Source organism: Nyctibius grandis (assembly GCF_013368605.1).
Source record: "Nyctibius grandis isolate bNycGra1 chromosome W unlocalized genomic scaffold, bNycGra1.pri SUPER_W_unloc_1, whole genome shotgun sequence".
In the NCBI taxonomy this organism is placed as follows: Eukaryota; Metazoa; Chordata; class Aves; order Nyctibiiformes; family Nyctibiidae; genus Nyctibius; species Nyctibius grandis.
In genome coordinates, this window is record NW_027167472.1 from 5,930,778 (window position 1) to 5,944,091 (window position 13,314).

Consider the following 13,314-nt stretch of genomic DNA (forward strand, 5'->3'; position numbering starts at 1 on the left):
TTCATTTAGTTCAGGATTGTGGGTTTCCATCTGGCTAGGAGTCTCCCAGGGCAGGAGAGATGGTATGAGCTTTGTCACAGTTTGTGCCCACGGGTTGCAGGTTAAAGATGTCAGTCTCGAGGAGGTTACTGGACGCCACTTGCAGTTAGCTCTGGTCTCGTCACCACTGTCTTAACCTGAAAGACACTTATGAACACTGTTAGTATTATGCAGCAATTAACATCATGCAGTTCAGAATTAAGTATTCTCACCCAAGATCAGATCACCTTCAGGGACACATCGGACTCCACCATCCTGCAGCATCACCCACCAAGTACATCCAGGTCCTTGAGCAAAAGCAATCCCATGAATGGGTTTACCTTTGCCCGTAGCAGGAAGAACCCAGACAGTTTTTCCCAACAGATTCCTTTCATGCACCACAGGGACTTTATCCCCTTCTACTGTATGTAAAAGGTCTGACTGAGCAGGGCCAGCTCGGTTGATAGATCCCCTGGTGTTAACTAGCCAGGTAGCTTGTGCCAAATGCTTATCCCAATTTTTAAAGGTTCCACCCCCCATTGCTTTTAGGGTAGTTTTTTAACAGCCCATTGTATCGTTCAACTTTCCCAGAGGCTGGTGCATGATAGGGGATATGATATACCCATTCGATGCCATGCTCTTTGGCCCAGTTATCTATGAGACTGTTTTTGAAATGAGTCCCATTGTCCGACTCAATTCTCTCTGGCGTGCCGTGTCGCCACAAGATTTGCTTTTCAAGGCCCAGAATAGTGTTCCGGGCAGTGGCATGGGGCACAGAGTATGTTTCCAGCCATCCGGTGGTCGCCTCCACCATGGTAAGCACATAACGTTTACCCTGGTGGGTTTGAGGGAGTGTGATATAGTCAATTTGCCAGGCCTCCCCATATTTATATTTCAACCACCTCCCCCATACCACAAAGGTTTTAACCGTTTGGCTTGCTTAATTGCGGCGCATGTTTCACAATCATGGATAACCTGTGCAATAGAGTCCATAGTTAAGTCCACCCCTCGGTCACGAGCCCATCTGTATGTTGCATCTCTCCCTTGATGACCTGAAGTGTCATGAGCCCACCGAGCTAAAAATAGTTCACCTTTGTGTTCCCAGTCCAAATCTATTTGGAACACTTTAGCAGCTTGATCCGCTTGTTGGTTGTTTCGATGTTCCTCAGTTGCCCGACTTTTAGGTACGTGAGCATCTACATGACGTACCTTCACGACTAGTTTCTCTAGCCGAGCAGCAATATCTTGCCACAGTTCAGCAGCCCAAATAGGTTTCCCTTTGCGCTGCCAGTTGCTTCGCTTCCACTGCTTTAACCACCCCCACAAGGCATTTGCCACCATCCATGAGTCAGTATAAAGATACAGCCTTGGCCACTTTTCTCGTTCAGCAATGTCTAAAGCCAGCTGGATGGCTTTTACTTCTGCAAATTGACTTGATTCACCTTGTCCTTCTGTGGCTTCTGTGACTCGTCGTATGGGACTCCATACAGCAGCTTTCCACTTCCGATGCTTTCCTACAAGACGGCAGGATCCATCGGTGAACAGGGCATACTGCTTCTCATCCTCTGGTAGTTCATTATATGGTGGGGCTTCTTCAGCACGTGTCACCTCCTTTTCTGGTGGCATTCCGAAGTCTTTGCCTTCTGGCCAGTCCATGATCACTTCTAAGATTCCTGGGCGATTAGGGTTTCCTATTCGAGCCCTCTGTGTAATTAATGCAATCCATTTACTCCATGTAGCATCAGTTGCATGATGGGTAGTGGGAACCTTACCCTTGAACATCCAGCCTAGTACTGGTAATCGGGGTGCCAGGAGAAGCTGTGCCTCAGTACCAATTACCTCTGAAGCAGCTCTAACTCCTTCATATGCTGCCAGTATCTCTTTTTCAGTTGGGGTGTAATTGGCCTCGGAGCCCTTGTATCCTCGACTCCAAAATCCTAGGGGTCGACCTCGAGTCTCCCCTGGCACTTTCTGCCAGAGGCTCCAGGTAGGACCATTGTCCCCAGCTGCGGTGTAGAGCACATTTTTAACATCTTGTCCCATACGGACTGGTCCAAGGGCTACTGCATGCACAATCTCTTGTTTAATCTGTTCAAAAGCCTGTCGTTGTTCAGGGCCCCACTGAAAATCATTCTTCTTCCTGGTCACTTGATAAAGAGGGCGTACAATCTGGCTGTAATCTGGAATATGCATTCTCCAGAAACCCACAACGCCTAAGAAGGCTTGTGTTTCCTTTTTGTTAGTTGGTGGGGACATAGCTGTTATTTTGTTGATCACCTCTATCGGGATCTGGCGACGCCCATCGTGCCATTTAATCCCTAAAAATTGGATCTCCCTGGCAGGTCCCTTGACCTTGCCTCTTTTTATGGCAAAACCAGCTTTCAGAAGAATTTGGATTATTTTCTCCCCTTTGTCAAAAACTTCTGCTGCTGTATCACCCCACACAATGATGTCATCAATGTATTGCAAATGTTCTGGAGCTCCACCCTTTTCTAGTGCAGTCTGGATCAGTCCATGGCAAATAGTAGGACTGTGTTTCCACCCCTGGGGCAGTCGATTCCAGGTGTACTGGATACCTCTCCAGGTAAAAGCAAACTGTGGCCTGCACTTTGGTGCCAAAGGAATAGAGAAAAATGCATTAGCTATGTCTATGGTGGCATACCACTTGGCTGCCTTTGACTCCAGTTCATATTGAAGTTCTAGCATGTCTGGCACAGCAGTACTCAGTGGTGGCGTAACTTCATTTAGGCCACGATAGTCCACAGTTAATCTCCATTCTCCATCAGACTTTCGCACTGGCCATATAGGACTATTAAAGGGTGAGCGAGTCTTACTAATCACTCCTTGATTTTCTAATTGTCTAATCAGTTTATGAATGGGGATCAGGGAGTCTCGATTGGTGCGATATTGTCGTCGGTGCACCGTGGTAGTAGCAATTGGCACCTGTTGTTCTTCAACCTTCAGCAACCCCACAACAGAAGGATCCTCTGAGAGGCCAGGCAAGGTAGACAGCTGTTTAATGTCCTCAGTCTCTACAGCTGCTACACCAAAGGCCCATCTGTACCCTTTTGGGTCCTTAAAATACCCTCTCTTGAGGTAGTCTATGCCAAGGATGCACGGAGCATCTGGACCAGTCACAATGGGGTGCTTTTTCCATTCATTTTTAGTTAGGCTCACTTCGGCTTCCAATACAGATAACACTTGAGATCCTCCTGTTACTCCTGAAATACTGATAGGTTCTGCCCCTTTATGATCCGATGGCATTAGGGTGCACTGTGCACCAGTGTCTACCAAGGCTCGATACCTTTGTGGTTTTGATGTGCCAGGCCATCGAATCCACACAGTCCAATAAACTCTGTTGTCCCTTTCCTCCACCTGGCTGGAGGCAGGGCCCCCCCTAATCAAGAAATGGATTCGTGCTGCTCACAGGGACTGGACCTTCATTTCTCCTATTCACACTTTTGAAAAGGAATTTGAGGCCCATCTACCCTGACTGGGGTCCTGCTCACTGGTAACTGGAGCAGCCATCCTCCTAGAAAAATTCTCTCTGGTATTTCTTTTAGCTTGCAACTCACGTACTCGTGCCTGTAGGGTACTGGTAGGTTGTCCATGCCATCTGTTCATGTCTTCCCCATAACCACGCAGGGCAAACCACAGGATACCTCGTGATGTGTTCCGTTTCCTTTGAGCTGGTCCTGTAGGAGGGCGTTTTCTCCTAACAGCTGCAACGCGGGCCTGCGTAGGTAGAGAGTCAAGTTTATTCTCTATCCTGGACAGTTTGTCTGACAGTTGCTTAAATGAGTCCTTGTTTTCCTTTGTCAGTTTTTCCACAGCCGAGACACGGGCCTGCAGTGGGGAAGAAATACTATCTTCATACTGTTGCATACAGTTAGCCATTTCATCCACACTAGGTCGTGCCATAGCATCTTCTCCCCAGACTAATATTGACAATGTATGGGTATATGTCGGTGGAGCATTCTTCACAACCTTCCGGAACATGGATCGGTTGCATTCCACTTCATCAGGATCTACAGGATCTACAATTTCCCATGGGTGTCTATAAATGATCTCTTGCACAGCTAGTTGTCTAAGGTAGTTAATACCTTTTTCTATAGTGGTCCATTTGCTCAGGTGGCTCATAACATCATCTTTATAGGGATACCTGCTCTTTACAGCTGACAAGAGTCGCCTCCAGAGACTGATAGTGTTTGACTTTCTTGCAAGCGCCTTATCAATACCACCATCTCTGGACAGGGATCCCAACTGTCTGGCTTCTCTACCATCTAATTGCATGCTGTCTGCCCCATTATCCCAGCATCGGAGCAGCCAGGTAATAATAGGCTCACCGTCATAACGGCTGAAATCTTTCCTTATATTTCTCAGGTCCTTCAGGGATAAGGAGTGGTAGGTTATCTCTACATCCGAGTCCTCCTCCTGTGATAGTTCTGCTTTAGAACGACCTTTCTTCTGTGATGGGTCTGCTTTAAAAAGACGATCAAGGGAACCCCCATCTGTGTCGGGCCCTGACTCTGCCTGAGAAGGGCCCTCACCTGGGTCATGTGATGGCTCTGCCTTAGAAGGCTCCGAGTCATCATCCTCCTCTTCACGAGCTGATTTCTTTCTGTATTTCTTCCTGGTTACAGGAGCAATTGGTACAGATTCGTTAGATGCTGGACTCTGAGTAGATGCAGTGGCTGTCGTGGGAGTGCTGAGACTCGCTAGAGTCTGAGTAGCTGCAGTGGCCATCTTGGGGGGTGTAGCAGCTGTGGTACAGGCTGCCGAGGTTTCAGTGGATTTAGTGGCTGTAGCGGCAGCACACGCTGTAGGATCTGAGGTGGCTGCACAACATCTACAACTGTCCCTGCACCGATATTTAATCTTATCCCACATCAGAAACACATTCAGGACAACCGAAAATAAAAACATGCCACCTAGACAGCACCATCCGAATTTCACAAAATCTAGAGGAATCAGCTTGGCAGAAAAGGAGAAGGTACTATTTCCCGAAGTAAAATTGGAAGTGTAATCATTAACACAATCAGCTAAAGGACGCCCGGAGCCCGCAGATAAAATCGCTGCTACCGCGGTCAGAATAGTAACAGCCCAGTTTATCACGACATAAATCAGTATGAAACGCCATAACAAAACAATGCACATTGACCAGTGCCCAGCAGTGATAAACTGCACATAAACAGTAACAAACAGCGCATACGGCAAGTAAGGTATCATTACACTTAACTCTGTAAAAGGCTTTATAAAGAGATGAGATAACACAGCATTCAAAAATGACATCAGCATCTTCGCTATCTGTTTTAATTTCCAACCCCTCGTAAATCTCAAAGGAAGAAATCTGATACTCTCTCAGCTGAGCTCTCCGGGTCTCCTCCCGCCGGAGCTGGGATTCGACTTATCAGAGGAACCTGTTGGAGCGTCTCTCGAGCCCCACGTTGGGCGCCAATAAATCTGTCACGGTTTAAAGCTGGGCTGGCGATTAAACCTGCAGCAGACGCTCTCTGTTAACCCTCCCCCCCCCCCACCCGAAGGGAAAGGGAAAGGGAAAAGGGAGAGAGACTTACGGGTTGGAAAGTTAAAAACAGTTTTAATAAACCTATAATAATGAAAAAGAGTATAATAATAATATTGGAATAATCAAATATATACAAATATATATACAAAACCAAGATCGAGCTCCCCCGATGTCGGCAATGTCACCACCGGCACTGCAGGGCAGGCTCCGGGAAGGCCCAGGCTGGGCCTAGCGACGGTCGAGAGCTGGATTCAGGGATGCACAGATCGGGATTGGGGGCAGCAGGAAAACAGTCGGAGTCCTCCTTGGACACCGGCCATAGCAGAAAGAGCAAGAGGAGCAAGAGGCGAGCAAGAGGGGAGAGACCCTCGTGATCCCCCCGCTTTATACCGAGAATGACGTGTATGGGATGGAATACCCTCGTTGGTCAATTTTGGGTCACCTGCCCTGTCTGCTCCCCCCTGCAGCTGCGACCCCCCTTCGGCTTTTCACTTGTAAGCAGTGAGGAATTCAGCGGTGACCTTGGTTTCTCTAAGAAAAAAGTACAGCAAGAGCCTTACTGCACAACATCCCTACCGGTGCCTCAGCGATAACTACAAACTTCGAGCGTTATCAGTCCTGGAAGCAGACACTGTCTGCAAAAACATGCAGTTAGTTTCAGAAAGTGCAGTTATTTAGAGGAGACTTAGCTGAAAGTAAAAATCACTGAAAGAAAAATCGGCCTGGTTTAGGCCAAACCAGGACAACTAAGAAATACTATTTATGTGCATAAAGTTGGTTACAAATGAGTCCTTTAAGTTTATGTTCTCAATCATTAATTCTGGAGTATATTTTATAGTTTGCTCATTATCTTTTAAAGCAATAGATGTAATCATACAACTGAGTGTTCAGGTGTCTATGTTTAGCCCACAGCCAGGGCTAAACAATAACAATTTTTCTCTCACCCAATGTCCCTTCCCCAACTGAGGAAGGGAATTGGAAAAAGGTGAGAGACTCATGGGGTAAAATTAAACAGATTTAATAAAATAAAGAAACCAATATAAGTGATAATACAAAACACACAAAATTATACTTAACTACAGAACACTGGCAAGTTGCTTCAGGAACAGCAATCCTTAAGAATATGAAATGGAGAAGAAAGAATAACAAAAATACCCCACCCCTCTCCAGCAAGCCTTCCCTTTTGTAGTGAACTTGATGTCAATGATATAGAATACACCTGTGGGCCAGCCTGGGTCAGCTGCCCTGGATTTAACTGTGGAGGGCCTTGATCACCATGGCTGGCCACAAACTGAAACAAAATCCCCGTGAAACAAGGACATCAGGAAAACTGAACAGGAACAGACTCCTTGGGTTGTATGTGTTAAAGTTTGTGTACAAACACACCTCCCTTGACTTTCCTCTGCACTAATTTGAGTATAAAAAGGATTTTAAAAACAACTGATGGAAAATTATTTTTCAAAGAAAACTAACAGGTTCACAGAAGGACCCATTTTTTATCCTGCAGAGAATTTGAGTAAAATGTGACTAAAATTTGACCAAAAGTGTTTGTGACAAAGGCAATTGAAAAATAAGTCACTTTGACTCTACCTGCTTGATCATTAAGGTTGAATATAGTACAAGGATACAGATAACCAATGTAAATATGTACTTTTCTTCTTTAAATTTCTGGGAACAAAAAGTGTCTGAAACAAGGGCTCTTTTGATCTGTGTGGTTTGTAGTAGTATGCTTGATGTATCACAGAATCAGTGGTTTGCAGTTCAAGAACGTTAGCTCTTGTTCTGGTTGACTCTGAGGTTTTAGATCATCTGACTTGGCAAGTATAGTGGCAGAGTAGCTCAGTACTATGACAAAAAAACATTACTGTAAATGTCATTTGTTTCTAAAATATGTTCCTATTGACTATTTTGCACAAGTATCCCCTCTCTTCAACAACTTTAACTGTGACAATATTGTTATTGTTTTGGATTAATTTAAACTAGATCATATGACTTTTAATGTTGTGTGTACATGGAACTTCTGGAGTGCTTTCCAAGCCTTTACACCTATATGGGTGTATACAGGTGATAATGCTAGGTATCCTGTATTTTCTAGATGATGGAACAGTGGGGAAAACTAGATCGTTTTCTGTAGAGACAAAAGGGAAGTTAATAGAATACCTATTGTACTTAGTACTTCAGACAATAAACTTCAGGGTCTTAGTAGAGGGGAATTAACTGTTAATAAATACAAGCATGCTACTGAGTAGCTAGTGAAGTCAAGAAAAGGAAAAAATTAACCTTTATTTCTTTTGCTTGCTTTAACAGTTGTTGCTCAACCAAACCCATCAGTTTCTCAACCTAGTACTTCACAGAGTGAAGAGAAAGCTTCTGAACTGCCTAAACCAAAGAAGAACAGATGTTACATGTGCAGAAAGAAGGTTGGCCTTACGGGTATGAGAGCACTTTGTCAATATTGAACAGATCTATATGATTAGTTGCCTCTTACTAGATTAAATTTGTTGAAATATCTGTAGCCATTAAACTTGCTTGCTGTTTCAAAATCTGTAATGTTAGATCCCTTAATAGAGCTGATATTTGGAAATATTCATTTCACTTATTCTGTTTGTTAAAGTAGATGCACATACTCCCTTTGCACTGACTAAGCCCTTAATTTATAGCTTGCTTAAGTCTGAAACTTCCTAGTGATGTTGCTTTTCCTTTTCTTTGTACAGGATTTGATTGCCGATGTGGAAACTTATTTTGTGGACTTCACCGTTATTCTGACAAGCATAACTGCCCATATGATTACAAAGCAGAAGCTGCAGCAAAAATCAGGAAAGAGAATCCAGTTGTGGTGGCTGAAAAAATCCAGAGAATATAAAATAGCCTACTTGTGAAAAGACTGACTGTTATTTGTTTTATTTTAATATACCCTAGGAAAGCATTAAAGAGCAGATGCATGGACATTTTCCTTTGTTCTCCAAAGTTTTAATTTTAGCCTTGTCTGTCTTAATGATATTACAGAATGTTTGGGTGCTTGTTACAGGCAGAATTGGATAGATACAGCTCTTGAAAATCATAGAATCATAGAATGGTTTGGGTTGGAAGGGACCTTAAAGATCATCTAGTTCCAACCCCCCTGCCATGGGCAGGGACACCTTCCACTAGACCAGGTTACTCAAAGCCCCATCCAACCTGGCCTTGAACACTTCCAGGGAGGGGGCAGCCACAGCTTCTCTGGGCAACCTGGGCCAGTGTCTCACTACCCTCACAGGAAAGAATTTCTTCCTAATATCTAATCTAAATCTACCCTCTTTCAGTTTAAAACCATTCCCCCTCGTCCTGTCACTACATGCCCTTGTAAAAAGTCCCTCTCCAGCTTTCCTGTAGGCCCCCTTTAGGTATTGGAAGGCTGCTATATGGTCTCCCTGGAGCCTTCTCCAGGCTGGCTGTATATGCTCTCCTCAGAATATGATTGGATGATCAGAACCTGCACAGGAATACACATGCACAGAGGACAGGCTCTAGTTCACGTGTGCCAAACAGATGTATACTATCTGCATGTTTTCAGCAAATCTGCCTTTTGAGATGTTCAAGGTGTATAACACTAGCCAAAGACTATGTGCACGTGTGGGAGAAGGATATGTCAGAAAGGTTGGCAGTCTACTTCTATCATTTAAAATCTTGTTCTACTTTTAGTTTCCACACTTCATTGTTTTCCAGCAGAATGTAAGCCATGTAGAGGGCTCTGCCTTCCAGTAAGATGAGTGTTGGTGCCATATTTAATAAAAAGTCATTTAACAATTGCAATGGGAAAAATGGGAAAAATCAGATATGTATGAGAAGAAAACTATTTTGGAACAGATTACATGAACTTTAGAATCATGAAAATAGTTTCCCAAAGGTAATGTCCTGTTAGAAACTTAAGAACTGGCCTGCAACAGTTGTCTGCTTTTCCTTGCATAGCTAAAAATGTTGTGTAGCACAATATTGTGCTAAGATTGGCTTACAAAACAAAAGCTACATATGTGTGGGGTTTTTTTAGACATACCACAGCAGCTCTTATCAAGTAACACATGCATCTGTGTAAGTTGCAGAAGTATTTGAGCAGTTTATTCATGTACTTCTTAAATTCAATGTGTTCTGGGTTCAAAAGAATATTAGGAGCTTTTTTAAATTAAAAAAAAAAAGTTTTAAATGTAACAGTTGCACATGCAACAATTGTTGGGTATGGTTTTCCATACCCAACATGAATGCTGTAGACTTAAGTGGGAGCTAAAACCACTCTTGGAGGGCTGCTTTATTATTTTTAATTGTACTTGGGTGTAGGACTGTAGTGTTCATGGGTGTATTGCATGGGCTCCATTATCTACAGCTTTGTATAATAACTAAAAAGGGCAGTATAGTTCACTGATGCTTGTCTGGCAATATTACTTCTGTGTTATAATAGAAGGTCTTTTTGTGATGTATGAAATTTGTGGGTTTTTTTATATAATCAAGTATAGTGTAGACTAGTGTTATAGTAATGCCTCTTCTCATCTGTAAATAGTTGTGTATGTACACAAGATGCTACTTCTGACTTTTATTGCAGTGTTCAGTCTTAGTTTTTAAGTTCATGATTAAAAGCATCAGGCTTTTGCTTTAACTTTGTTCTTTCAATTTAGTTATCAGATATGCAAACGTACAGATAGTTCATACTTAGGTATTGCATATAATCACACTATCCAGCATCTATGCTCTGTTGTATTATATAAATAATAAAAATCATGTACAGAAGGAAATACTTTTTGTGGTAGTTCGTTGGTTTTAGTTACTGCTGTAACTTGAAAGTGACCCTGTGGAGGCTGGGATACAAAGCTAGTACTAGGTTTATTTAGATGTCTTTTTGCTTAAACCTGTCTGTCTAACCTCCTTATTTCTTATTTTGACATACCGACTTGTTTAAGATGGCTTGTTGAGGTCAGAGAAGCATGAACATCTGTAATACAGGTAACTACTTAATGACCAAAGATGTCAGCAAATGACGATGTGCTTAAAAGGGAATGAAAGAAATATTAGCAGTGAACTTTAAATGTTTGCTGTGGGTGGCTTTTTTTTTCCTTTTGCCTACAAAAGTTATTTCCAGTGGATCTGGTTTAATACAGTCATTATACTGACTACATTGTTTTGTTCAAATCTTTGCCAGCAGGCCTGAGCAGAGTTGTCAGAGTCTATATCCAAATATGGATGTCACATATGCTAGACTTATCCTTCCCAAGGAGAAACAAAAGTACAGAGCACACAGCACATGTTGACTTGGAAGAATCTATTTTCACTGCTGAATAATACATAAAAATTGTTTATATCAGAAATGTACAATGTGCATCCCCTCAGTCAGCTAGTACTAACACTCAAGGGATAAGTTATTACTGCTGCCGCTATACATACTTTTGATAAGGGAACAAGGGCATGTTCTGGGTCTTCATGTGCCAGGATGTGAGGAGAAGGAACACGCCTCCACACAATCCAATGTGAATCAAAGTGAAGACGCTTTATTAAGCATAAGCTGTCCCTTTTATACATTTTGTACTTTCCCTGGCTGTAAGCATGTGCATTGCTATTCGTTAATATTACTAAACATACTCTTCTTTGATGTGTTGATTGGTCACTGCTCTGCCACTGGTCCTTCCTTAATTGGCTCCATCAGTTCTTGTTTCTTCTCCTCCGTGTTCGGCTCCCAGCGGCTACTCCCTCAATTCTTGTTTGCTCAGCTACTGTTTTTCCTCATCTCTCCAAGGTCGGCTTGTTGACACTAGCTACATGAATCTTGTCACGCAGCTAGGCTCTCACTCCATACACTCATACTTCTGGCTCATTACATGACCATTCTGCTCCAAAAACCCCTCTACAATTCCCCCTTTCTTTTCTTGAACCAGAAAGGCCATGTTTATTGTCCGCTGCAGGGCCCTTTGCAAGCAGGAGAATAAACACGGTAATACAAGGATGATAATGCAAATCACAAACAATCCCATCAATAGCATTTTAATCAATCCGACCAGCCATCCAGGAACCCATGCTGTTCCCGTATTTTCTGTGTGGTATCCATGAGCTCTTTTATCTGCTTATGAATTGACTTGGAGCGAACGTTCAGATCCATGCAACACATCCCATCAAAATCCTGACATCCATGACCATGCACTAATAATAAAAAGTCTATAGCAGCTCTATTTTGTAAGGCAGCATGTCAGATACTATCTACATCATTAGCTAATGTTCCTAAAATTCTAGAAGTTTGATCAGCTCTTTTTGCAACCCAGCAAGCTAAATTTCGCAATTGTGTTAGTCCTTGTGCAGCATCGTTACATTCTATCCGTATGTTAGTGACACTTCTTTTTTACCTGGCCTTATGTAGGTTAGTATGGTTAGTATGACTTTTCGTGTAGGCATTAGTAGACTTAATTTACCTATGGTACATGGACCTCCCACCTTCTTACTGGGCAACCTTGGCCAAGCCCTATCCCCACAAATTAGGAATAAAGCCTTTGGTAATTTTTGCTTTCAGATCTGTTTAAGGGGACCCCCACTAGACATGTATGAAAGGGTTGTTCAGGCTGAGCTAAGGAGGCACAAAACTGCGTCTGGTTCAAGCTCCACATCAGAGTCACCCAAACGTTGTGACTCCCCTTCCATGGTGTAGGTGGAAGGACTATCGGTTGATGACCTTTTGTCAGGTCCAGGATCCAAAGCAGGCTTAACACAGAAAAAACAACCCCTTGCTTCATCATGACTGCACCTTTTGCTCCCTTTTCTATACCTCCCACGCAAACTTTTTTTTTTCACACTTCCCACAGTCAGGGCACTGGATCTCTCAAGAGGTCAGTGTTCCGAGGCAGATCCTGAGTTGGCTCCTGTAGTTCAGGTTGTTTTTGTAGCCACGGCTTCACCCACTTGCTGGTACCCATTTGGCTCCTGTATCTGTAACGACACATGCATACCCTCGACCCAACGTTATTAATTTCATTGGACCTTCCCACACACCAGTCACCCCATTTTTTACCATCACTTTGGCTTGTTCCTGTTCTTTCTGAAAAGCCTCCATACCTCCCTTTAACCCTGCACCATGTTTTACTGCTGGAGGTACAGAGTAGTCCTGTGGCAAGCGTAAAAAGTTTAGTACATAAAGCACTTTACACAACCTGTCAGGAGGAGATAGCCCTGGCTCTCCCCCTTTTTGTTTTTGTAAAAGGTGTTTCAGAGTTTGATTCATGCGCTCCACAATAGCTTGTCCCGTTGGTGAATGTGGGACGCCCGTTACATGTGTTATACCCCACAGTTGGAAAAAGTCCTGTGTGGCGCGTGCCACATAGCCTGGGCCATTGTCCGTTTTAATCGTCTGTGGAATGCCCAGGGCTGCAATAGCAGAACGCCTGTGTCGTTGAACGTGTTTGCTGGATTCACCTGTTTGCGCTGTAGCTATAATCAAAGAAGAAAAAGTGTCAATTCTTACATGAACATATTTTAACCTGCCAAATTCAGCAATGTGAGTTACATCTGTTTGCCAAATGTCCAAGGCCTGCAGTCCTCGAGGATTGGTTCCTTGTATCTGCGTAGGTTGCGGCAGTTGCTGACAATCAGGACACATAGCCACGATATTCCGAGCATCACTGTGTGACAAATGAAATTGTCGTCGCAGTGCCCGATGTCCTTGATGAAAAAACTCGTGACATACGTGCCTGCTGTTTAATGTCCGGCACCTGTACAGTCATTGTAGTAGAATTTGTGGGGTCAGAAACCAAAGAGTCCACTTG

At 43.4% G+C, this 13,314-nt stretch overlaps 1 protein-coding gene across 6 annotated transcripts in view; it reads left to right on the plus strand.

The window, feature by feature from the left end:
* LOC137677102 (AN1-type zinc finger protein 5-like) overlaps positions 1–10,308 on the plus strand; it is a 44,752-nt gene extending 34,444 nt beyond the window's left edge. For all 6 annotated transcript variants that reach the window (XM_068424288.1, XM_068424286.1, XM_068424284.1 and 3 more), the window contains 2 exons: positions 7,853–7,978; positions 8,260–10,308. In XM_068424288.1, the coding sequence (XP_068280389.1) occupies positions 7,853–7,978; positions 8,260–8,408 (275 nt within the window). In that variant the 3' untranslated portion in view covers positions 8,409–10,308. The remainder of the gene's footprint in view (positions 1–7,852; positions 7,979–8,259) is intronic.
* The last annotated feature ends 3,006 nt before the right edge of the window (positions 10,309–13,314 follow it).